The sequence below is a fragment of the Ammodytes marinus genome (assembly GCF_949987685.1).
Source record: "Ammodytes marinus genome assembly, chromosome: 16".
Classification (NCBI taxonomy): Eukaryota; Metazoa; Chordata; class Actinopteri; order Uranoscopiformes; family Ammodytidae; genus Ammodytes; species Ammodytes marinus.
Genome location: NC_137220.1, coordinates 474994 through 501200, shown reverse-complemented (window position 1 = coordinate 501200; position 26207 = coordinate 474994). Strand labels below are relative to the sequence as shown.

The 26207-nt window shown below is 39.6% G+C and overlaps 1 protein-coding gene and 1 long non-coding RNA gene across 2 annotated transcripts; one reads left to right on the top strand and one right to left on the bottom strand.

Annotated features, from left to right (window-relative positions):
• Positions 1-2612: 2612 nt before the first annotated feature.
• Positions 2613-24680, bottom strand: LOC307263288 (NLR family CARD domain-containing protein 3-like). Its single transcript, XM_080044414.1, has 13 exons — positions 24581-24680; positions 22974-23049; positions 22711-22812; positions 22240-22353; positions 21781-21894; positions 21369-21485; positions 17328-17406; positions 16173-16374; positions 13957-15757; positions 13255-13425; positions 12939-13100; positions 6031-6077; positions 2613-5893 (listed from the first exon to the last, which is right to left on the bottom strand). The coding sequence occupies exons 2-13, from the start codon at positions 23033-23035 to the stop codon at positions 5367-5369; spliced, it is 3498 nt and encodes a 1165-aa protein (XP_079900540.1). The 5' UTR covers positions 23036-23049; positions 24581-24680; the 3' UTR covers positions 2613-5366.
• On the top strand, positions 6489-8692 carry LOC307263298. Its single transcript, XR_013845274.1, has 3 exons — positions 6489-6940; positions 7301-7362; positions 7878-8692. It is a non-coding gene; the product is annotated as an uncharacterized lncRNA (long non-coding RNA).
• Positions 24681-26207: the final 1527 nt, after the last annotated feature.

Genomic DNA, 26207 nt, shown 5'->3' with positions numbered 1-26207 from the left:
AAGTCTTATGTTTCAGCCTCTCACCCAGATATACAACGTTACAAAAACACATTAAATAAATCAATATTAAAAGAAATGAAAGAGCAGATTTTACCTTTAGAGTTTCAGATGTTTTCCTCCTCCTGTGTTCGTTAAAATCCCAATAACATAAAATAATATTAAAGGTGCACTGTGTAACTTTGGCTGGTTTTCCTCACAGGAAAATGTGATCCCTGGAACACCGTTTGAAGTTAGAAAGCTTCCTGAAAAGTTACTGTTTCACTGTTGTTGTTTACAGCAGCAGGGCCCACAGTTTGGTTCACAAACATATTCTAGTCTTACGTTTGGTTCCAGGTTCCTCAAAATAATTTGATTAAAGATGATATAATTATTCAATACTAAGAATTACATGTAGAGAAAATATGTTTAGTAAACTAACTGCAGGCTCTGTGAATGTAAACAAACCTCCCCTCTTCTAAAACTACACAGTGCACCTTTAATTATGTCTTTAATGATATTAATCCAGCGAGTGACAGAGCGCCTGTCTGTCTGTCCGACTCCTTCCCTGTTTCTGTGGTTGTGAAATCTGTTTCCTCTGAAAAATACAGTCAGCGATTTAGTGACCTCTGACCTTAGACCCTGATATCAGTCAGTTCACACACACACACACACACACACACACACACACACACACACACACACACACACACACACACACACACACACACGCACACGCACACACATACACACACATTTGTACAGCTATACTTGTGAAGACATTATTTGACATTATGCATTCCCTAACTCCTTACTCTAACCCTAACCATCCAAACTAAATGCCTAACCCCAACCCTTACACTAACCCTAACATAAACCTAATTCATACCTGAACCTTAAAACCTATAGTGTTAACCCTCAAACAGCCCTTTAAAGGCCTGTCCTTAAAACCTAGTGTTAACCCTCAAACAGCCCTTTAAAGGTCTGTCCTTAAAACCTAGTGTTAACCCTTAAACAGCCCTTTAAAGGCCTGTCCTCAAAACCTAGTGTTAACCCTCAAACAGCCCTTTAAAGGCCTGTCCTTAAAACCTAGTGTTAACCCTCAAACAGCCCTTTAAAGGCCTGTCCCAAAGGGAGAACCAGACAAAATGTCCTGACACACACACACACACACACACACACACACACACACACACACACACACACACACACACACACACACACACACACACACACACACACACACACACACACACACACCCTAACCCTATCAGACATGTCACTGGACTTTGCTTTGGGTAAATGAAGAGGATGTGATAACAGTTCAGAGGCAAACACACTGATTTAAGTTAAACTAAATGACAGCACACTGTAGCCTCTTGTCTTGTGTGTGTGTGTGTGTGTGTGTGTGTGTGTGTGTGTGTGTGTGTGTGTGTGTGTGTGTGTGTGTGTGTGTGTGTGTGTGTGTGTGTGTGTGTGTGTGTGTGTGTGTGTGTGTGTGTGTGTGTGTGTGTGTGTGTGTTACCAGTGGGTGGTGCGAGCCAGTGAGCTGATCTTATTACATGTTGATGGACTGAACAGGTGCAGCTAATCTAGAATCTAGTTAGCATGCAGTATGCTACAACTGGGACATACTTTAACTTATTTATTTCATCCTAACATGGCTCCTTGATCTTGCCTCTTGCTTATATATCCGTCTCATCGCTGGTTGTTTTCACTGGGAGGCTCAGTCCATGTGATGTAACTTCTGCTGCAGTGGATTGTGGGTCAGAACCTCCATAAAGCTGCTGGTTTCAACACTAAAAATCACCACCGGATGTAGTAGGACATCTGGGTATTTCTTAGCACCTGACATCATGTATTGGGACAAACTAAATCTGTTTCTACCAAACTAAATATCAGGGAAGGATGGGGACTGGAACACACACACACACACACACACATACACACACATACACACACACACACACACACACACACACACACACACACACACACACACACACACACACACACACACACACACACACACAGGGAAGGATGGGGACTGGAACACAGGGTGAGTCTACGATCTGTCTTGGTCTGAAGGAGATGAGGTGATGGCTGCCTCAGACACAATCACCTCCATATGGACAAAAAAAAAATGTACTTCCTCATTAAGTCATGATTTACATTAATATAATAAACCATCTGACCGTTGCTGATACATAAACTGAAATAAAAGTAGAATTCAAAACTTGAAGGAAATATATTACTATTAAAGTAGCTTGGAGGAACTTTTAATTCGATTCCCCGCCTCCCTGCCACATGTCGAAGTCGAGTTGTGAAGCCACAAACAGAGATTGTTGAGTGTGTTGATGTGAATGTTAGAGTCTCTGTCTCCCCCTGCTGGTCACTGACTGCTGCTACAATCCACTGGGAACATTGAACCAATATAGAGAGAAAGAAGTTTAGTCCATGGTGCAGTGTGTCATCTCTGACTTAGTGTCATCAAGTGCTGAAAGTTTGGTTTTATTTTGTTTATTGATTCATTGTTTGGTTATAACATGTCATAAAAACATTTTCACATTTTCCTTAGGACCAAGTTATTTTAAGTTTATTTTATTTGTACAAACAAGTCAATTCAAAGTTTGTTAAACATTAAAAGGCCTTAAGACCGGGAACACAAGGTAACAACCTTAACATATGATTCAAAAGAGTGAAATAGAAGACAACAATAATAAAGATTACAGTGCAGTGTAAGATCCAAATCTAGTAAATGTGTCTATAGTGGATCAATTGGTTGTGCAGCAAAAGACATACATAATAATTACAATATATACAGTATATCTTATGAAAAAAGTTACATTTCCATTATGACCAAGTGACATTAGAGGGGCACTGTGTAATATGACATAATCAATAAAGTTCTACAAAGTTCTAAAATGCAACGCTCCCTGGGTAACCCCAACCCTTTAGAATAATAACAGAAGCTACAGTGGCCTTCAAGGACAAGAACAATTCTAAATTCTAAACAATGCGCCTGATGACATTCCAAAAACATGGATGCCTCCATAAGACTTGCCTGCTCAATGTACAAAATGTAATATTAATATTTGTAATTCTCCGCTCAGGAGGATAATTCAGATTATTGGCAGAGGTGATTTTACACCAATATATAACCATATTTATGAATGAGGATATTGATTTTAGCTAATACATTACTTAAAATGTTACACAGTGCCCCTTTAAGTTTTTTTTTACATACAAGTTCATTCAAAGTGCCTTACGCAGACAGAAAGGCATTAAAAAAAGAAACATGCTGCAGCCGACCATAAAAAGGTATGTAGTTTGCATGCAGTATGCTACAATTTGGACATATAGGGGAGAACGGGGTTAGTTGTCACACGGGTTGGTTGTCACATTCGTTATATCTCGGAACCAGAAGGCGCTGTCTATGTGGTATGGAAATGTCCATAATTGGGATCTGAGGTCACCCACACAGTCTTCTTTGGAGTTAGACTGCTGCATTTGAGGTGAGAGGACTGTTTGTCTTTTTCATGTCAAATTGAAAATATTTAGCTCCTCAGTATTTTTCTTCTAGGCTTTTACACAATGGGTTTATCACAAAACACTTGTTACCCTTAAAAAGTGTGACGGGTAAACTATAGTTTAGATTGTTGGCCTTGATGCTAGCAAGAAATTCAAGTTGGGGTTGGTCGTCACATTGTTTGGGGGGGTTGGTTGTCACATGTTATCCAAAGGCTGCAGTCAGGAAAGGAACCCAATAACGAAAGAAAATGTCAAGCTGTATCCTCACTGACACCCCAGAGAAGGAGAGAATAGAGCAGGAAAGGCAGATAGCATGCAAAAGAGGGCAACAAAATCAAAACGACCCAGTGCATCCCAAACTAGACCAGTTGCCAAGGCTACTGCACCCCAGTGCACTCCACCCCAGCTGGGGAAGAAGAAACAGAAGAGAAAGAGACAGGAGGAGGAATCTTCATCAGATGAAGATGATAGTTTGTGTTTGGTTTGTATGGAAACGTTCTCCAGCACCCGTTCAGGGGAGGTAAGGGAGAAGTGTTGTATGTGCAACCAGTGGGCACACAATCTCTGCTTAGTTAGAGTGAGCAGACCCTGCATTTGCCATCACTGTAACTCAGATAGTGAATGTGTGTATCGTGGTTGAGTAGGCTATTATTGTTAGACCTATTTGTTTTGTTCTTTATGTTGTTACATACAGCAGGTTGGTCTTAATATGGGTTTCCTGTTCGTCTTCCTTGCTCATTTTGTGTTAAGATGCATACAGTTATGTAGGCCTATTTGTCAACTTGACAATGTAATTAAACTTATAAATTTAGTTCTGCCTTCTTGCCTTATTTTTAATAGTTTTCCCATTAAGATAACATTGTGACAAATAACCCCATAGTGTGTGACACCCAACCCCTTGATGGGGTTGGTTGGTACCATGTGTCTGGGTGTCTTTGATAGTTAATTACTTCTTTATTAAAATAATTTGGAAAATGAGAGGGGTACACATTTCAAGCCAACACCTTAAAGGAATACTTCACCCATACGGAACCAGCATTCTATCATTATAGAATAACTATTATAATATAATGAATGAGGTTTTTCTTCACTCAGTCTTCCCTCAGTCTTCCCTTGGCCCAGCTGTCCTGTTAATCCTGACCCTTACTGTGATGTCACAAGAAGGAAACTGTAGGGTTAGACAGTGAGACCATAAAACACTCTTTCTGCCTTTTCTCAGGCTAAGATGATCCGATTTCATTTTTCTTTTCACATCTATACTAAATAGGATCTCAGAGTTCAATACACCTTCATATTCCCACTGGTGAAGTAGGCCTTTAAGCTTCAATTTAATGGGAATGACTATTGAAAGATGCTTTGGTGATGAGTAATTCACTCTAGAGTTAAAAGTGTGCCTACCAACTCCGTTCTCCCCTACTGGTATATTTTGTTATTATGTTGTGCCTTGAACTGGCCTCTTGCTTATATAGTATATCTGTCTCATTGCTGTTTTTTTTCACTTGGAGGATCTGTCAATGTGACCTCACTTCTGCTGCAGTTCTGGGTCAGAATCGCCGTAAAAGCTGCTGTTCTAAAGGTGTAGTCAGTGATTCTGGAGAACACTTGATGAAATCACTTTATGTCAAAATCAGTGAATGTCTCCTCACAATTCTCTACCTTTTTGGTGTTAATACACAGTCTAGGCTCTGTAACCTGGAATGTTTTGTGTACATTCCAGTTTACAGCCCACTGAAGGCCTTATAGGCTTGCCTTTAGGTTGTGGATCGTGAGGAGATAATTACTGTTTTTTTACCAAACAAATACATTATTGACAAGCATTCTCAAGAATTGCTGACTCCACCTTTAAAGTTGTCTCCCGCCTACAGACACAGAGACACTGAGGAACCAGGCCAGAACATAAACCCAGGATACAGAGGTTCAGTGAATGTGGTGTTGAAGGTGTGGAGGTGGATCAGTGAGTCAGAGGAGACTCTGTAGAAGGACAGAGAGCCAGCAGGACAGTCCACATACACTGCCACTCTGTTAGAGACAGAGGAGGAGGAGATGGGTTTTCCTCTGTCATTGTGATGGACAGAGTAACCACCACCATCAGAGCAGACCAGACACCAGGACTGATCATTCTGTCCAAACCTACAGTCTTTACTGCATCCTCTCCTGCTGATTCCTCTGTAACTCACTGATATATCAACCTCTCCTCTCCTCTCAACCTCCCAGTAACGGCGACCAGTCAGACCATTACTACACAGCAGCTGAGGCCTGGGGTCAAATCTCTCTGGATGATCAGGATATGGCTGCTTCACCTTCACATGTGTCATCTTCCTGTTGTTGTCAGACAGTTTGATCTCTCTGTTTACTGTGTTTGTGTCCAGTGTGAGTTCACAGGAATCTGATGGAGAGAAAAAGACACAGCAGCAGTTTATCATCAGACACCTGAAGGCTTTATTCTGTTTCTGTCCTTATGTTAATTTCTATAAAGTTTAATGATGACACATTGTCTCCACTAGTCAAACTGAATCCACTTACACTTCCTCAGACCAGGTTTTAACCTCTGCTCTCCACCGTGGTCCATCCTGGAGGAAGAAACACAGTCAGAATGATTTTCTATCAACATGAGTCCGAACTGCTGATCAACATGAAGCACATTTGTATCTCTTCTAAATGTACATTATAAGGATATTTGTCAGATTTGTAGTACTATGTTCAACATGGGAGTGGACAAATGTAATTTATACAAAAGTATGTTTATTATTATTGCAATAATCCAAAACAATGAGAAATAGTGTTATGACCACGGGAGAGGCAGTCTGGCTTAGCCAGCCATTTATTAGCTTCCACAGCTTAAACACGCTGGCACACAAACTTGACCCGAAAGCAACACACACACCAAAGAAGAAGAATCTCCACTAGAACCCCTCCGAGATGGCCCGCCCCTATCTCCCAAACCCTGTGACGCTATTCACCTTATTTTGGAACGCCCCGTTTTCCACTTCCGATTCTAGCGAGTTTATCATGCGACTTCCGGTTCAGCGCTGCAGAGCCGCGAAAGAATGTAAACAGCGGCAAACAATGAAGCACAATTGAATCGTAGGGAAGAAATATTTGTTTACAGAAAGGTTCTAAACGTAAAAGTAGTACGTTTAGTAAGTTAAGTACTAAGCCATTTGTAATTTAGTAGTTTGTTTTCGATAAACTAGCTTACATCGCTAACATCTACACACACCGTGGTCGCATCCTCTTATTACGATGCGGCAGTCAGACGCCCGCAACGAGGATGACATGAGAAAGTGGCTAGATTACTATGGTCATATTTAGCTGTCCCTTGGAGAAGATGGAGCCATGGTGAAAAATGTCAAGAGCACTGAGTCAGTACCTTCAGAGGGGTAAAGCGGGCTGTACTAGGCTACTCCAAGTAAAGCAGCTTCAATTGAGGAAGGTAAGACAATATGATGTTTTTTTGTTTTAAACCTACAATGATTGGCAATCATACAAGGGCATATTTCTCTATTCTAAAGTGTAATCTCAAATTATATCATCTGATAATCTTTCCCAATATACAATTATGTGATTAAATTAAGTTCAAATGATCAGTTTTCTATGTTTTGTCTAACCAGAAAATAGAAATAACATGAAAAATATCGACTCATGTGAAGTAGCATAATAAATGTTTGCAGCTACTTTAGTTAAAATAGCCTCTGACAACACTAAAACTTTGCGATTACTTATACAATCAATACCATTTCTATTTAAACCTAATCAAATTTAACTTGCTAACATGCTTTTTCGTGTATCACAGCACAACGAGAATGAGAATCGGCAGAATCTGGCAGAGGAAGAAAGTACATAAATGGATTTGAGGTAAGTGTGTACATCTTCTCTACATAAAAACAAAATATATCCCATTTGAAATGACTCCATACACAAAGACATTATGGCATTGGCAATACACCATGTTTAGTAGTTGCTCGCTCCGTTTAAGTGGAACACTGTGCAAGCAACTATTAAATGAGATGTACTGCCATCTCTGTGCATGGAGTCGTGTTTTACATTTACACAGTTTAATGCAACTCTTTTCCACAAAATTATTTGGAATGAAATAAGATTGGCTAAATCTTACATAATCAACACATTTTAATATCAGTTCTGAGACTTATTCAGGATAATCTGTGATATTCAGTCTATTTCTATGTCACAGAAAGTACAAGTCTAATAATAACACTTTGATTCAAAGTAAGTTGTTTATTATAATATTCAGATGTCTGCCATCATTAATCAGAAATATTTAGAACTGCTGTAGGCCTACATGTATATTGATTCAACCACTCGATTGCTGCTTGACAAAAATATATTTTTTCTTTCTTCTTTTTGCACAGTGGTCAGCAGAGGAGCCATGGCTGTCGGGAAGCCCTGATGGAGTGATGAACACTGAGTACTGTTCCAAGTGTCCAGCCTTGGAGAAATCCTCTGATGTCTCAGGAAGACCACTTCAGTAATAAGATCTCAGATGTGAACATGGGGGGCATTAAAATCACAATCACATGGGCCGCATGACTATTACATGATGTGGTGGACAGTAAATAAGTTAAATTATTGAGTTCCAACTTTTTGAATGTCTGTACTATACTTGAGTATCTGCTTTTTTGGAAACTTATGACTTTCACTTCACTATTTTTCTAAGATATAAATTTTACTTTTGAGACCACTACATTTCTGAGGCTAACAAAGTAAAACTTACTCTCAGTCTAAGAAAAGCTTTGAACTCAGCTGTGGATTGAGAGACAGCGAGATCCTCCCATGAGGCAGTTCTCCCTTTACTCACTGCCAATAAGGGCAGGGACACATTTCCTGGGACCCACTGGTCCGTGTTTGTTGTTACGACAGTCACTCTTCTTTCAGGTGATTGTGCAAAATGTTGTACATTAAAATGTGTAAAGAAGTTGCTGTGTGGATTTTAGATTTTTTTTTAAATTGCAATTGGCCAGACGCTCTGTCCCTCACGTAAGGACACCAATTACAGTTCAGCGGGTACTGTAATCGGTTGCCTTACGTGAGGAACAGAGTGTCTGGCCTCAGCTGGTTTTCACAAAGTATAAGGAGAGTGTTATCAATACTTAGAAAAACAATTAAACTGAAAGAAGCAGAGCAGTGGCGTCTTAACATGACGGGAGGAGAGTTTACCAACAAGACATATTTTCAATTTCCAGTTGGTGTAACCCCATCCCAGCAGCAATATTGCTGGGTGTAGCTAATGATGCAAATGTCTGTACAGAAATTGTGCCAAGTCTAAAGGCTTTCTATTTTAAATATATGCTGCCTCGTATTGCAAATGAAATTCAGGCAGGCAGGTTGTCACTATATGAAATACAAGCAGCTTTGTAAAAACTAGATCTAAACCAGCTGTTCATTTCTCCCATCTTGCCCTAATGTTAAACATTCTGTTAATGTAGTTAAAATGTATTTCAAAGAAGAAAAAGTTTCCGGTAGTATGTTAACAATTGTTTGTTTTCACAAAAGCTGCTTCCAAAATTGCTTAATTAATGTAATACATTTGAGGAATTAAAACTAAATATTTATTTGTTGAATGCTGTTGAAATAAGTATGTGTTTTTAATAAACTTTGTGGCACTTTACTGTACATTTTGCATGTCTTTTGTAATAAGTACAAATTTAAAATGTTACTGTACATTTTGCATATGTCTTGTAATAAGTAAACCAATTGACATTTAACTGTACATTTCTTGGGGGAGACATGAACTGTAACTATGGTCACAAAGGGTCCAGTCCTCCTCCCACTGGGTCACAGCATCTCAGTGAGTTTGGCACATCCACATCCACATCCACAGCTCGGTGCTGGGTGTTGCATTGTCACCTAGTAAAATAGAAAATTGTATTTCATTAATGCAGCCTACAAACAAAATAATAATTTCCCCACTGTAAACAACTCTTAGATAACATGTGCATTTACTATTTCCATAATCCACAATGATTGCAAATATCTGATCTGTAGGCTACTCAGCCTGATTGTGGTCATCATAGGCCTATTCGGCCCAATCTACATTAGTAGGTAGCCTATATTATTATCTGGTTTAACTGTTAAATAAGTAAAATATGTATGTTTACATAGAATTGAATGCAGAATTAATTAGGTAACACGTTACATGATACATAATTTTCGTTCCGCCATAGTTTTTGTTGTTAGTAGGCTACAAATTGTTCACAAACTTTTTAATCAAACCAGTAAACAGAGGAGGCTGTTGATAGTTTGACATACCTGGATAGCACCCGGAGTGGTTTCTTCAACGTAGCTTCATAGCCAAGTCACTTCTCCGGGTAGGGATGCTATTCAGTTGGTTTATTTATATATAAAGTGGACGGAACAAACAACGGGGCTCCGCAGGTATGCTATACTAAGATCAAGCTAACCGGAAGTTCGATGACAGGATCAACAACAATGGCGTCTTCCATGGTTACGTTCCAAAATAAGGTGAATATAATAAAGTTACTGCATGTCCAAATATATACTGTATATATATATGTATATATAGTATACAGTATATATATAGTTTTGCTGCAATCTCCCAGGGAAGAAGGCCCTTGAAATGATTACTCAAAATGTAAAGTTTGCACATTTAATGTGTATCTTCCGAACAGTGGCAATATTAGGGGGGTGACTACTGCCCCCCCCCCCCATATCTGATAGGTTTTATTTAAATTATTATTATATTTTTTTCCTGATAGGTAGCCTAGTTCAGAGATGATATGTATTTTTTTTTCTTTCTCACTTTTTTTCTGATAGGTAGTTGGCCACGTTCATCAACACACACATTGACCAATCAATGATGACAGCTAATCCACTGATATAGGACCAGTTTGCAAAGGTAGGACTGTGGCCACTAGAACTGGTCTCTGGTCAGCAAAGGTTTTGAAAACTGCTAAGTGTGTGTACGACACCCGTGCCACGTGCCCCAAAGGATTTTTGAAAAAATATATACGATTTTTTATTTTTTGTCAATGTGTATGTAGTCTTATTTGAATTATCTTTACTAGTGCAGTGCCTGTATGAAGCAGGAATTAGCTTATGCATGATTAAATGTAACCTGTCTATGAAAGTGGGACACATAAACAGATGTTGCCTATACACAGTCATTAAACTGGCTGTTGCATTGCTCGTCAAAGTCACTTTTGGTCTTTCTCTAATAAGCTGGATGGATGCAACGTTAGCAAGGAGAATGGAGTATGTTTATCTGCCAGCTACAGAAGAAGTTTAAAAGGTAAGACAGAGTTTGTATAATTGTCAAGTAACGTTAACCTGTCAATAGCAGTCAGCTGTGACACCCACAGTGTGTGTGTGTGTGACATGCTAACTGAAATTAGCATCACAGTTGCGGTAGTGTTTAACCATACATTAACTGTATTACAGTGAAAATAGCGTAAAGTGCGATCTTTAACACTAAAGTGGACGGGTTTGATGTGTTGGTGATGTCTGTGGAAAGGTTTAAGAACGTTTTGTTTGTGAAGTTATCCCAGCAGTCACTGTTGACTTGAATTTTCACGGAATAAGGAAGTAACAACAGGCTGTACCTGCCGTGTCCCGACTCCCACTCCCACTCGTCAATGCAAGTTTTGGTCGCAGCGGCCAATCAAATTACTATCAGATTACTTCATGCCCGTTCTCACTGTGGCCTTCAGTGTGCGCACGTATTTTCCGCCAGCATGATATTAATATGATAGCTTCTACATATTTGGTCCAAAAAACTTCAAAATCAAGGATGCACACCTTTGTGCCGTGCGCAAGCAGTATCCGGAAGCTCAGGCCGATCTGACTAGCGGTCATAAAGATATGCGAGTCACAGACAGACATACAGACACACAGACAGACGTTATTTACTTTATAGATAGATTGTAAGTGTAACATGTTCTAAGTAATTCTATAAATCAAGGTTTATTTCTTTAACAAGATATTTGGATGGAGCCCTAATAACATTATCAAAAGCTAGTGGTCATCCGTCCCTCAGTCCAGTTGTTAAGCATCTGGCTGCTAGCAATTTATGTTGTTTTGCTAATTTTACTATTCATCTGAATTTAAATAAATGTTGATTTGTTTCCTTCATTCTCTTCACCAGAATGCATCAGAATGCCTCGATTACATGTTAAAAACACAAAAATTGTTCTGGGGGGGATGCCCCCAGACCCCGCTACAGGGATTTACTTTTCTGGCCCAATGGTCCCTTCCAGTGCTTGAAGTGTGTCGGTACTCACCAGTACGCAGTACAGGCACTTCCACATTGAACTCTTTGGCGTACCATGACTTTTACTTGCGTACAGGCACTTGTCACAGGCTGCCGGTACTCTACTCTTAGCCAGTTAGCCAGGGGCAGGGTTGGGCTCAGCCCACCTAAATTTGCGTCTTGCCCACCCAAGTCAGAACTTTTTGTATGGGCAGAGATCGTTATTTTAAGTGTCTTTATAAAGTTTCTTGTTGAACTTAAGTGTAGACTACTGTTTCGTTATCAACGGGCCGCCGAGTCCCGCTGTGTGTTGATTTGGATTTGTCTCCACCGCCGTGCGTAAAGGCAGCATTATAACAGCTGACGGGAGGAAAAAGAAAAAACACAGCTGACGAACGGTCAAGAAAACCTTTTAGCTTTGCTTTATGCTGCTCTCGCCTTTTTAATCTCTCTCCCTCTTTTATTAGCCCACACCTAGGCCTACACACACGTTAATTCTCATACCTTTTATGTTCAAGTCCACGTGATGGGCAATACATTACCAACCGACTTGTATGGTGCCGACCAGTGGGGCAGCGGACGTTTAAACGTTTAAACGACTAGTCCTGTGCATCCATAAGCCATGCATGGTATACAGACTGAAAATAGTGTAATTGATACAGGCCCAGCCTACTGCGGCATTTTATTTATTCAGGCTATTTATTTTTACAGCCTATCACGCATGCTGGCTATTTCAGAACCAAATGCTAGAAACCGCCAGATTGATAGGCTACACGTGAAATACATGTTTTAAAGTAGTGTAGCCTAAATTCTTATTTATTCCTATTTCATTTACTCACAACATGAATTAAAGTAATATAAAGACCCATTAGCACAGTAGACTGTCCTGCTTGTCAGGTTCCCCAATGTAACAGTCATGCCACTCCTCCATAGTAAGGCTGGAGGTCCAAGTTTACGTTTAACATTTCTGTTTGTTACCTGCCAACAACTGTTACTTTGGTACCATTAATTCCTCATTTGCGGCTCTTGTCAAACTGAAAATCAACGTCATAGTCCTTTTATATACGCTCCTATATCATGACTATGAACCAATCAGATTGCTTGATATGCGCTACCAGTTTTATAAGAGAAAACATAAGTCCATCATAATGATGGACCAGAGGGGAAGGATAGCAGCAGTGTGTGAGCTCTTGTTGTCTGTTCATACCTGAGAGTCTCCAGTCTCAAGAGGGGATCCTCCAGCAGCTCCACTCCTGAGGCTCCTGGATGGTTGTAGCTCAGGTCCAGCTCTCTCAGATGGGAGGGGTTGGAGCTCAGAGCTGAGGCCAGAGAAGCACAACCTTCTGTTGTGACCAGACAGCCTGACAGACTGGAAATAGATAAATATCATGAATTAATTATTTTAGAAAATCATGTTGTGTGGAAAAATCCTACAGATGTTGACCTGCGTTGCCTACAAGAGCCTAAAGCTTGATGAGATGGATTTATAAGATCAACAGTTAAACAAACAGATGGATACTGACCTGAGTGTTTCCAGTTTACAGTGTGGACTCTTCAGTCCAACAGAGAGACACTTCACTCCTGAATCCTGCAGGTCGTTGTTACTCAGGTCCAGCTCTCTCAGACTAGAGGAGGAGCTGAGAACTGAGGCCAGAGCTTCACAGCTTCTCCCTGAGAGGTTACAGCCACTCAGCCTGAAGGAGAATTAGTGAACGCAAATAAAAAAAAATTAAACAATTATTTAAAAAATCAAGCACAGTTGATTAGGGATGGGGATCATTTACGAGCAAATATGTTTCTAACAAAACTGCCATTGCTTATGAGATGATTAGAGCTAAGACGTTATAAGACGTTAAATAGATCATACCATCTACTGGGATAACAAATGTCTCTCCCAAACAACTCTATAATTCAAGTTTCTCGCCAAAAACTATTTATTTTTCTTCTTGGTGTTACATTTGAACATATAATGAATTTTATATACAGCAACTTTCCCTTCTAATCCTCTGCTTTCTTACAATTTAATTATAAAATCTTAATTGGAAAATCGATGTATGCAGACCAGTGATTAGATTGATTGGACTTAAATGACGTGACATACTGATAGCAGTATCGATAACCTCAAATTTGATTGATTTTCAGATTTTGAAGAAAGAGGAACAACTTAATGGAACAAGGTTTCAAGCCCCATCCCTACTATTGACATGTTTCATATGTCCACCTACAGAGCTTTGTTGGAAGCTTTGACCACTGGCAGCAGCCTCAGAAGAGCCTCCTCGGAAGCAGAGTATTTCTTCAGGTCAAACACATCCAGATCTTCTTCTGATGACAGTAAGATGAAGGCCAGAGCGGACCACTGATTAGGAGACAGTTTCTTTGTGGAGAGACTTCCATCTCTCAGGGACTGTTGGATCTCCTCCACTAGAGAACGATCATTCAGTTCATTCAGACAGTGGAACAGATTGATGCTTTTCTCTGCAGAGGGAGTCTCCTGGATCTTTTTCTTGATGAACTGGACTGTTTCCTGATTGGTCAGTGAGCGTCTTCCTGTCTGTGGCAGCAGACCTCTCAGGAGATTCTGATTGGTCGGCAGTGAAAGACCCAGGAGGAAGCGGAGGAACAAGTCCAGGTGTCCATTTGGACTCTGTAAGGCCTTGTTCACGGCACTCTGGTGGAGATTTTTTAGATTGTCGCTTAAGACTTTAGACTGCCTGAATGTTGTTTGTTCTTGTGCCAGCAGATTGACTCCAGAGTTGATGAATGTCAGATGGACATGAAGAGCAGCCAGAAACTCCTGAACGCTCAGATGGACGAAGCAGAACACCTTGTCCTGGTACAGTCCTTTCTCCTCTTTAAAGATCTCTGTGAAAACTCCTGAGACCACTGAGGCTGCTCTGATATCGATGCCACAGTCTGTCAGGTCTGATTCATAGAAGATCACGTTTCCTTTCTGCAGCTGCTCGAAAGCCAGTTTTCCCAGAGACTCGATCATCTTTGTGGTCTCTGGACTCCAGTGTGGATCTGTCTCTGCTCCTCCATCATACTTGACGTTCTTCAGTTTGGCCTGAACCACCAGGAAGTGGATGTACATCTCAGTCAGGGTCTTGGGCAGCTCTCCTCCCTCTCCGGTCTTCAACACTTCCTCCAGAACTGCGGCAGTGATCCAGCAGAAGACTGGGATGTGGCACATGATGTGGAGGCTTCGTGATGTCTTGATGTGGGAGATGATTCTGTTGGCCTGCTCCTCATCTCTGAATCTTTTCCTGAAGTAGTCCTCCTTCTGTGGGTCAGTGAACCCTCTGACCTCTGTCACCATGCCAACACAGTCAGGAGGGATCTGAATGGCTGCTGCAGGCCGTGTGGTTATCCAGAGGCGAGCAGACGGAAGCAGTTTCCCCCTGATGAGGTTTGTCAGCAGCACATCCACTGAGGTGGACTCTGTAACATCAGTCAGGATCTCATTGTTGTGGAAGTCCAGAGGAAGTCGACACTCGTCCAGACCGTCAAAGATGAACACAACCTGGAACTTTTCAAAGTTGCAGATTCCTGCTGCTTTGGTTTCAGTGAAGAAGTGATGAACAAGTTCTACCAAGCTGAACTTTTTCTCTTTCAGCACATTCAGCTCTCTGAAAGTGAATGGAAATGTGAACTGTATGTCCTGGTTGGTTTTATCTTCAGCCCAGTCCAGAGTGAACTTCTGTGTTAAGACTGTTTTCCCAATGCCAGCCACTCCCTTTGTCATCACTGTTCTGCTTGGTTCATCTCTTCCAGGTGAGGCTTTAAAGATGTCTTCTTGTCTGATGGTTGTTTCTGGTCTGGGTGGTTTCCTGGATGCTGTTTCAATCTGTCTGACCTCATGTTCATCATTGACCTCTCCAGTCCCCCCCTCTGTGATGTAGAGCTCTGTGTAGATCTGATTCAGAGGGGTTGGGTTTCCTGCTTTAGCGATCCCCTCAAACACACACTGGAACTTCTTCTGCATGTTGGACTTTAGTTCACGCTGACAAACTACAGCAGAATGACTTCCTGTATGAACACAGTAGAAAAAAGATCAATGAGTAATTTAAAATGCAAATGTGAATGCATACACACATTTTCCCCATCATGTTTTTTTGTATCTTATATACTTCATATATTTATTTTATTTTAATAATATACATATTAATTGTTATCCTATTTTATTTCTGTTTTCTCTGCTTGTAATTGTGTTTATTGTGTGTATGCTCGTCGCCACTGTACATAAGGGAAACCTCAATGTCTTTCGAGTGAAAAGAAAGGTTATTGATTGATTGATTGATTGATTGATTGATTGATTGATTGATTGATTGATTGATTGATTGATTGATTGATTGATTGATTGATTGATTGATTGATTGATTGATTGATTGATTGATTGATTGATTGATTGATTGATGTTAAACCTTTAGAGAAATCCCCTTACTGCTGCACAGAAGGTCAGCCAGCTCCTTCTGCTCCATTCTCCTCAGGAAGTCCAGTGTGATCTTCAGAAATGCCTCTCTGCTGCTGCTCTGCTCCTCATCCTCACTCTGACCCTCTAAGCATTCTGGGTAATCTGGACTCAGAAGCTTCTGGATCTTCTTCAGCTCGTTCTTCACAAACGTGACGATGTTTTCCTCCAGCAGCTGGAACAGAATATTATATGAACGACACAATCAAACTAAAACCATAAAGCATTACGGTAGTGAGGACTATCACATTAAAGTGAAAACAGAGAGCATAAAGACAGTAGAACAGTAGACAATCTACAAACTAGTAACAGTGCAAAATAGAAACACGTTTTGCTCAACTGATAGGTAACACTGGATGACCATAAAGTAAAGTTAAAAAATAAAGGCAGCATATCTGAGCGGGAAAGCACATTTATTTGAAGAAAATAATTTGTTTTGCAGTAATTACATAAGTAGATAGATAGTCCTAACAACTGTCTACTAATGCTAAGTTGAATATCAACTGAAAGTTTGTTGACAGTCATTTATAGATTAGTTGACAATCAACATATAGTCAACTACACATAGGGTTCCTACATTTTGATTATTAACATATTCTTATCTTTATTTTACAATGAACATATGATCAACAGAGGTCGACTGTTAATTCATTAGATGAGATATGTACCTTGTGAGTGGGGAAACAGTTGATAGTCAACTTACCAAAAGTTGACACTCTACAGATATCTAGTTGAATATTGGTAAATAACATGTTATAAAAATTATAATATCTGTTGCAGACACTTTTTGTAATATATTTTAACAAAATAAAATGTTCTTATAGTTAACATACAGTTAGTTGAATGCACGTTACATATTTTGACAATTCTGTTGAATATCAACTAACTCACTGTTGACATGCAACACAACATCTACTAATAGTGCAATTTATTGTTAACTGACAGTTAGTTGAATACATGTTAATTAACTGTTGAGATTGTTCTGTTGAATATCAACTCCTTCACTGTTGACATGCAACTGCATATTTACTGATGGCTTGTTGAGGGTCAACAGTGGACTATCAAAATAAAGTGTTACTGATATGATTATTGTGAACAGAACAGATGTAAAGTATGTGTTGTACAGACCCTGAATGTGGAGTCCAGGTGTGTTTGATGCTGCTGGTCAGACCGACCACTGGGAACCTCTGAGATCTCCTGGTCGACTCTGTGGAGAAATCACAAAGAATGAGCTCATGTCATGGCTCAGGTTAAAGCTATACACTCCAGGGGCAGCTGGCCTGGTGTCTGCAAAACAGAGCTGGGGGTTGCTTGGAGCAGACAGAGACGGTGCAGGTATTGAAACATATAAAACTTTGAAATCACAACAATTTTGTAAATCCCATACATTTTATCAATAAAAAATTACACACATTTCATAAATATTTTCTGAATCAGCTTTATAGTTTAACATAATAAGCCTTGATAAACAAAATGCATACAACCTATTCCTGAAGAGTTTTCTGAAGGCGACCTCACCACTTCTTCTGGAAGATCATTCCATAGCTTTACCGCACAAATTATATATATAGGCTATATATATTTTTGTTTTGCTTTTCAGAAAAAAATCTTGCTGAGCCAGAACCGCCAGTGTCTGGTTGTATCAGACTGGCTGTACTGGGCAGCTCTCACTGTGAATGTGTTTGACTGTGTGAGTGTGCGGCAGGGTGGAAAACAAAATTAGTGCTTCAAATAGAGGGTTTTCAAATAGAGGGTTTAAAACTAGAGATCTCACAGTTATTTCTAAACCCTTATCAACACAGTAAATAATCCAAGAGAGTCTGGCTGCAGACCTCCACCCACACGAACTTCCGCTGCAGACCTCCACCCACAGAAACCTCCACCAGCAGACCGGAAATTGCATTTTAACCAGAGAAGAAGAAGAAGTTGAGAAATTAACGATAATGAACGATTACAAGCAAGTGTGAGTAGTGAAAGTGAATAAGTTTTATTTGTTTGATCTAAAAAAAATCTGTATTCTTGAAATAGATTGGAACATTGTATGAACTTATGCTACGTAACGTCAGTTGAATATGATATGATAGGCTTGTTATATAGGCCTACCGTGACTTTGCTTTTTTTTAAACTACACGCCACGTTCCCCCCACTTGTTTTTTTTTTTTTTTTTTAAAGGTATAACTGTTCGTGATTTAGCGTTCTTGAAGCGACAGTTTTATTGTTGACTACTATCATTATAGCTACGAGGAACTTAGTTTCGGTGGGTTCTAGCGAGCCTGGCTCCGCCCGCCTACCTACTTTTTCGTTCAATTTTCATTTCACTTTAAAACGTTAAAAAACTAAGAGAAAATAACGAAATGTAATCTCAAAAGCAGAACTTATTACTTGCACATATTATTTGTGTTGGTCTTTTGCCTGTTTGATACATATTTTTGTTTACAGTTACATATGCTTCTTTCTCAATGATCACGGAAATCACTGTCAATAGGAAATGGGTTGCATAACTTTAATAAAACAAACACCATATATATTGCCAATTCTTCAAAATGTACTGTCAAATTATACTAACATTTAGTCTGATAATGCATTGTTTCCCCTATTTTCAATTTACAGTGGTGCTGACCGGCTGCTGAATTTTGCACCCAACTGTAAGGCTAATTGATTGAGTGATTGATTACTGTGAAAGAGAAAAAGGAGCAGCTGTGTTTTATCTCAAGAGAACGCTGGACGCCTCTTTATATTAATACATTGATAAAACATACACCACATTTTAGAAAATAACTTTTATCTAGGCTTTTATTCGCTGACTAAGTAAAAAGTAGTAAAGCATCTTAATCTAAAGGATACTTAAATCTAAATAGCTTAAAAAGGGAGTTTTAATGTAAAATGACTGTAGGTATACACTCTTGTCATTTTTTAGGCTATATTTCTATTTTTAATGACAGTCATGTAGAATGCTTCTTAATCTGGAAAAAGCTTGATATAACAAGACCCTGTTCATTGCTGTGCAAAATGTACTGTATTGTGTACCTCGACCTCAAGAGCCATTGGCAGATAGCTACACACATTTCAAACGTCACGGCAGGGTGACATTGCAAATGCTCAAAACCTCTTTGCGCCTCCAAATGATATATCTCACTGCTAGGGGAAACACTGTAATTTTTTTAATGCTACTTAAGTTAAGTTGAATTTGTTTGTTAATTTTTTGAATATAAAATAATTCAAACTTTGTGGTATTTAATTTCCCATTTAACAGGGGCCCCTTGACAACATCATGGCTGGAGTTGCCTGACTGCATCAGAATGCAGGGTTGCTCAGGGGGATGGTGGTCGAACCCTGCATTCAGACTATGGACGAAACGGAGCAACAGTACGTCCTGAAAAGGATAGGTTCCTCAGACAAAGTAAAAGAGAAGGATCCCCTGCTGTTTATTTTTGAATATCAGGAAGACATGCAGGTAGATGAGGAGGATCTTCCAATCAACTGCATGTTCCTGGGTCACAGGGCGGACAGTCATTAACGTTGCGATTGATTGGCATGCTACCAAGGCGCTCCATATATATAGTATTTGGTTGGAAAACAGCAAAGACAGTTCTGAGAAAGAGAGTTTAAGAAAATATTGAGCCATCAAATCGTTATAATATTCTGCTTTTCATTATTTGTTGCTTCCGCTCTTGGATCGTGTGTGTGTGTGTGTGTGTGTGTGTGTGTGTGTGTGTGTGTGTGTGTGTGTGTGTGTGTGTGTGTGTGTGTGTGTGTGTGTGTGTGTGTGTGTGTGTGTGTGTGTGTGTGTGTTAAAGTCCTGAGTTCGAGCCTCTGGGGCCTATATGGTTCGGTTAAGTGTATGACACACTTGAGTGGCTTCTCAATAAAGTGTAACAAACCTTTACAATGTTTTGATTTTAGTATGACTTTACTTATTCACTTTGGTTACACACAGAGCTAAGTTAAAACACATAGGCCTACTTGAGTTTGTCGTATTTTAAAATGGGCAAATAAAGTGGTCCAGCAGCACAAGGTAAGACAATATTATAGACAATTAGAGCCAGATATTAAATGAATGATGGTTCAGAGAAGGAATGTAGGAATGTAAAATAACATAAATATGCTGGAGTGCAGTGGAACCTTATGATATTAAGACAACAGAATGTAGACCTAATATAAAAATGATGTCAGAAAAGGACAAGCTAGAGGAATTGTTATAACTATTCCTGTCCATACATAGCTGTATCTATAATATATTGCCGTGCACCACAGGATGGCGATCGTAACACAAGAGCTGTAATAACGATAGTAGTAAAATCTTTACTATCTAAGAGCGAAATAAAGTGGCTAAACTAAATGTCCTCTGGCTAAACGTCAATGGTTATCTCGTTTAAAAGGGGAGTTAGACCACTGTTCAATTTAAAAAGGTTTGTAACTGAGTAAACATTGTGTTTAGCTTACTGCTGTCAGTCACTGCCTCACGTAACTTCAGGCTCCAGCACATAATACACATGATCGCCAGTCATATTATCCGTGAAATTATTGATTGGGGATAATGCTTTGTTAGCTAGGTGGAGCTGTTGTTAAACATATTGGCCGATAACATTTACTGTTTGTACAGCGTGCGCAATGTTTTGGCTTTGTATCTTGCTAGCATAACAGTAGCTCTGTGGCTAACAGCTGCCGCAGTCTCCCGTTGCTCGTATCCTTGGTCGGACTTCCCAGTACAGCTTAAACGTTAAAGCCACATTCTGTCGATGTTAAGTGAAAATATAAACGAGTGGTCTAATTATTATTTTCTTTAGTAAGTAAGTGACCATGGTATAAACGGGTTAAGAATGCCATGCTACCGATTTTAATTTTATTTTGTCATATAACGGAACTTGCGGCAGCAATTTCCGGTCTGCTGGTGGAGGTTTCTGTGGGTGGAGGTCTGCAGCGGAAGTTCGTGTGGGTGGAGGTCTGCAGCCAGACCCCTCTCAAATAATCTGCTCTTGACCCAGAACACAGTAGTTACACTGAGCAGCTTTCAGATATGAGAATATCAGTGGTTTCACGATTCTTGCTTGTTTTTTTTTAATAGCTCAGATTACAAACACTTTTTATTAACTGCAGTTTAGCAGGAAACATCTCAAGGTACTAAACTTTCATTCTGGTCTGTATACAAGAACAGTTATGTGAGTTTACCTTCCTGCAGCAGATGGTTGTTGTCCTTCAAAGTTAATGGGACGACCAAACGAATGGTTACTGCTTAAGGACACACAGCTGCGTCCAGGTCCAGGAGTGTGTGGTCTCTGATAGATCCTGGTAGAATAATACAGTTATGAACACAACACACACACACACACACACACACACACAGCTTTGAGAGTGAATGATGACGGTGGAGTGATTTGAGTCATGGACAGTTAGAGATCCTCATGTCACCTCTGAGCTTTGAACATTGTGTCATCTGGTATTTAATTGCCAACTCTCTCCTGAACTAGACACAAATATTCAGTTCTACAAAACATTTTAGTAACTGCAGTTTAGCAGGAAATATGTCAAGGTACTAAACGTTCATTCTAGTCTGTATACAAGAACAGTTAAGTGAGTTTACCTTGCTGTCGCAGACCTTTGTCGATGAAAATTAATGGGACGACCAAACGAATGGTTACTGCTCAAGGACACACAACTGCGTCCAGATCCAGGATTGTGTGGTCTCTGATAGATCCTGGTAGAATAATACATGAGTTATGAACACACACACACACACACACACACACACACACACACACACACACACACACACACACACACACACACACACACATATATATATATATATTATATTGCCATAAATTGTGAATCTTCATACAAGTGATCTGTCAAGATGTTCTGACCTTAGTCCTGTGATAGATAAAGTCAGCTTGTTTATAACTGAGATAGTAAGATCGTTCCAAAGTATGTATGTTATGACTCACTATATTAACCCTGAGGAACTGTTGTGGTTTGTGTGTTCATGTAACAGACACAGTTTACTACTGTACTGTACACAAGAACATTTAAGTGAGTTTACCTTTCTGTTGCAGACGGTTCTTGATGAACATCACTGACACTCTGATACCAATGGTTACTCTCATAGGACACACAGCTGGTTCCAGATCCTGGAGTGTATGGTCTCTGATGGAACCTTGTAGAATAATACACACACACACACACACACACACACACACACACACACACACACACACACACACACACACACACACACACACACACACACACACACACACACACACACACACACACACAGCTGTGAGAGTGAATAATGATGGTGCAGTGATTTGAGTCTTGGACAGTTAGAGATCCTCATGTCACCTCTGAGCTTTGGTCTGGCCGCCATGTTCCTGTTATGGAAATGTAATATTGTGTGGATGTATATTTGTATACTGTATATATTTTCAGTTCTACAACACTTTTTAGTAACTGCAGTTTAGCAGGAAACATGTCAAGGTAGTAAACGTTCATTCTAGTTAAGTGAGTTTACCTTTCTGACGAAGACGGTTGTTGATGAAAATCATTGAGACGATACGAACGGTTACTGTTTAAGGACGACCAGCTGCGTCCAGATCCAGGAATGTGAAGTAACCTGGTAGAACAAACACACATACACACACACACACACACACACACACACACACACACACACACACACACACACACACACACACACACACACACAGAGCTTTGAGAGTGAATAATGACAGTGCAGTGATTTGAGTCATGGACAGTTAGAGATCCTCATGTCACCTCTGAGCTTTGGTCTGGCCGCCATGTTCCCCTCCCTCCTCTCTGTCCTCACTCTGATCCATAGCAGAGCCCACACCTTCACACAAACACAAAGACATGATCATTCATTACAACAGGCTTTACATCACAGGCCTCTCACAATGCACAAGGCATTGAGTCTGATGCTCTCATACTTAAAATTAGTTCTTCACTTGATCTTGATTGAGACGTTTTTGCATCTTCATAGAAACTCAGTCAGTGTCAGATAAATCACAACTCAGATCAGATGGTGTAGTTCCACTATCACTCCACTAGATGGTGCTATTGGCATTCAAAGTAAATCAGTAGGTGATATGATGTTCATTAAGCTGTTTTAAAAAACACATGACATGGGTGCTATTAAGGAAAAACAAAAATATTAATAAAAAAACAACAACAATATTAATAAAAACACATAAAAATGGGTCTTTCTGATGGGTCACTGGATCACATAATGTTAATATATGTTAATTATTAATTATATATTAATGTTTCATAACGCTTCTGAAGATGTTTTTTTCTATTAAAATATCTGTTAAAATGGAATGAATTACACGTCATCAATCAATATGAGTGTGCTTTGTATAATTAATATGGCCAAGTGAGCATGCAATTATCGAAAATAAGTATTGTATTGATGGTGAACCAACGATTTGGGTATTATCAGACCTAGAGGGACATTTAGTCATGAAATGGCCCTTGAAGGTCCTGCATTTAAATCTGACTCATCATTTCTTTATACTTGTTTCACAACCAATAAATCACAAGGCTTTCATGCAAAAATGTTTCCACAATAAAATCCTCAGCCAGAAAGATTCAAGGTGTGGGACCAGTTCAGAAACGCCCGGCGTGTTTCACTGATGACATCCAATGAGTAGAATCAACGGCAGTTTGATTGCAATTTGATGCTCAAATTACAATCAAACTTTAAAATACATTTTCATAAATATTATAATATGTAGTCTAAAAAACAGCTATTTGGAAAAAAAAAGTCCTTCAAGGGGTGAGAATAGTCCCTAAATATAGTGACAAAATCGCAAAGTTGGCAACACTGGGCAGACATAGCGAGATAGAAAGAGAGAGAGAGAGAGAGAGAATGAGTAGATAGTTGTAGATCGTATAATATTCAAATGATAGTTGATAGATTGTAAGCTAGCTAATTGCTTAATGCATCACATACAGGAATTGGCTGAATTGGCTCATTCACAAAGACACTGTTGTTAGCGTGGCAACATAGAGATTGTATAGAATTGTATTTTAGAATGGAGATCAATCGTGTGACGTGTGAAAACAAGATCTAAAGTAACATTCGAATCAGGAATTTTCTAATGGTCGTCAAACTGACATGAGTGTAATTTGCGCAGGGTTGACAGATATTCCTAACTCCTTTCATATACACATAAGCATTACATTTACCCCCCAAATAACGTAGTTACAAGGATTTAGAGAATTTGGGTTGCCAGGGCCTTTAATAAACAGCCAATCAGCAACAAGAAACATTTAAACAGTGACACAGCACAATGTGATCAAAGTGATCCTGATGATCAGACATTATATATATCAACAGGTTTCTGTGGGAGGATTCTCACCTGCTGAACTGACTTCAGGTCGACTCACAGACACTTTCCAGCTTCATGTGGAGGAAACACAGAGAGAAGACGCTGCTCATTCCATCCTGCTCAGTCCTGGAGTGTGTGTGATCTGAGGACGCCGTCACACTTTAATAACTTCACAGTCAAAGTCTATAATAAACATCAAAGTTCAAAAACCAGTAAAACAAGTGAACAGTGTTTCCAGTCTGTCCCCGCCTCCTCCCTTTCACCTGCCTGAGGCTAGTGTTGATATATTGCACCTGTCACGGCCTCCAAGGTGAAGCGATGCCTTCGGGGCATTAACTCTGGTGTTTGACATACGCACTTCATTAAACAAGAAGCTTAAAAAACATTTACATTTGAATGATCAAAATAATATGTTTCCACAGTGTCTGCACCTGGTTGTGACATACTGACACCCGCTGACATTCTCCGGTGAATTTGCAGGCGGCCCAAAACATGCCCCATCTAATAAGTCAATTAATATTACCAACACTTAATACACTTATTCAACTTAAAGAATAGGATGGCTGTTACAGTACCTGTGTGTAAGAGATGTGTTTATAATTTAGGTTTTACATTGAGTCTGATGCTTTCAGAGGTGTGTGTGTGTGTGTGTGTGTGTGTGTGTGTTTGTGTGTGTGTGTGTGTGTGTAGCTGGGGGAAAGGATGGGAGTTTGGTGTTTAATTGTAAGATGAAAGTGTTGCAGTGAAAAAATCAATAATAAAAAAAAAACTTTGTCAGTTTGTAGAAAGTTTAACTGACATCACATTATAAAGTGAATATAAAGACGTATCTCACAGACAGAGATGAAGCTGTGGTCATGTTGGAGCGTCAGGAATGCAATCAGCTGACGTTCTGATTTAAACCACAATCAAAGTTTAACATCAAACACAGAGAGAAGTAAAGCAGCAGAACGAGTCCAGTGTTTCTGTTCAGCAGTTTGTGGTTTGAACACAGTGTCTCTGGAAAGTCCTGACTCTTAACTTTCACTTCTCTTATGGTCCAAAAAGTATTTATAGTCGAACAAAAAGGTTTCCAACAATGAGCGTAGTATCTGCCCTTATGGCACATTCTAAAGGTAATTGTTTAACTAAGAAATAATGTTTATTTAAAAATGAGCAAAAAAGGAAAATAACAAATAAATTCCAAACTAAACGAAAAGCTTAAGTTGCTGGTAAACAAACATTTAACCTCGAGTGGTCAACATGATATGTAACCACAGCTTCTACTCCACATTGTGACTTGGCTGGACTGCCAGGCTGCCATTCTCCTGTGAATTTGCAGGTGGCACAAACCACACCCCCTGCCATCTAATCACTCAATTACCCAAATAAACATTGTCAACTATTAATACACTAATTTAACTTAAGGATGGCTGTAACACCTGGACTGTGTATTAACACTGGATGACAAAGGAACATTAATTACCTAAACAATCTCCAAATGTATAAGTCAGTCTATTCTTAGAACAGTTTGTGTTATGAGGCATTCACTCTCGTTTTTAACAGTTGAGTTTTTTCCAAATCAAGAGAATGACCTCATCCCTCTGCATTCTGCATGGAACTGTTATTACTCTCTATCTCTCTCTCTCTCTCTCCTCATCTTCCCCTGTCTCATCCC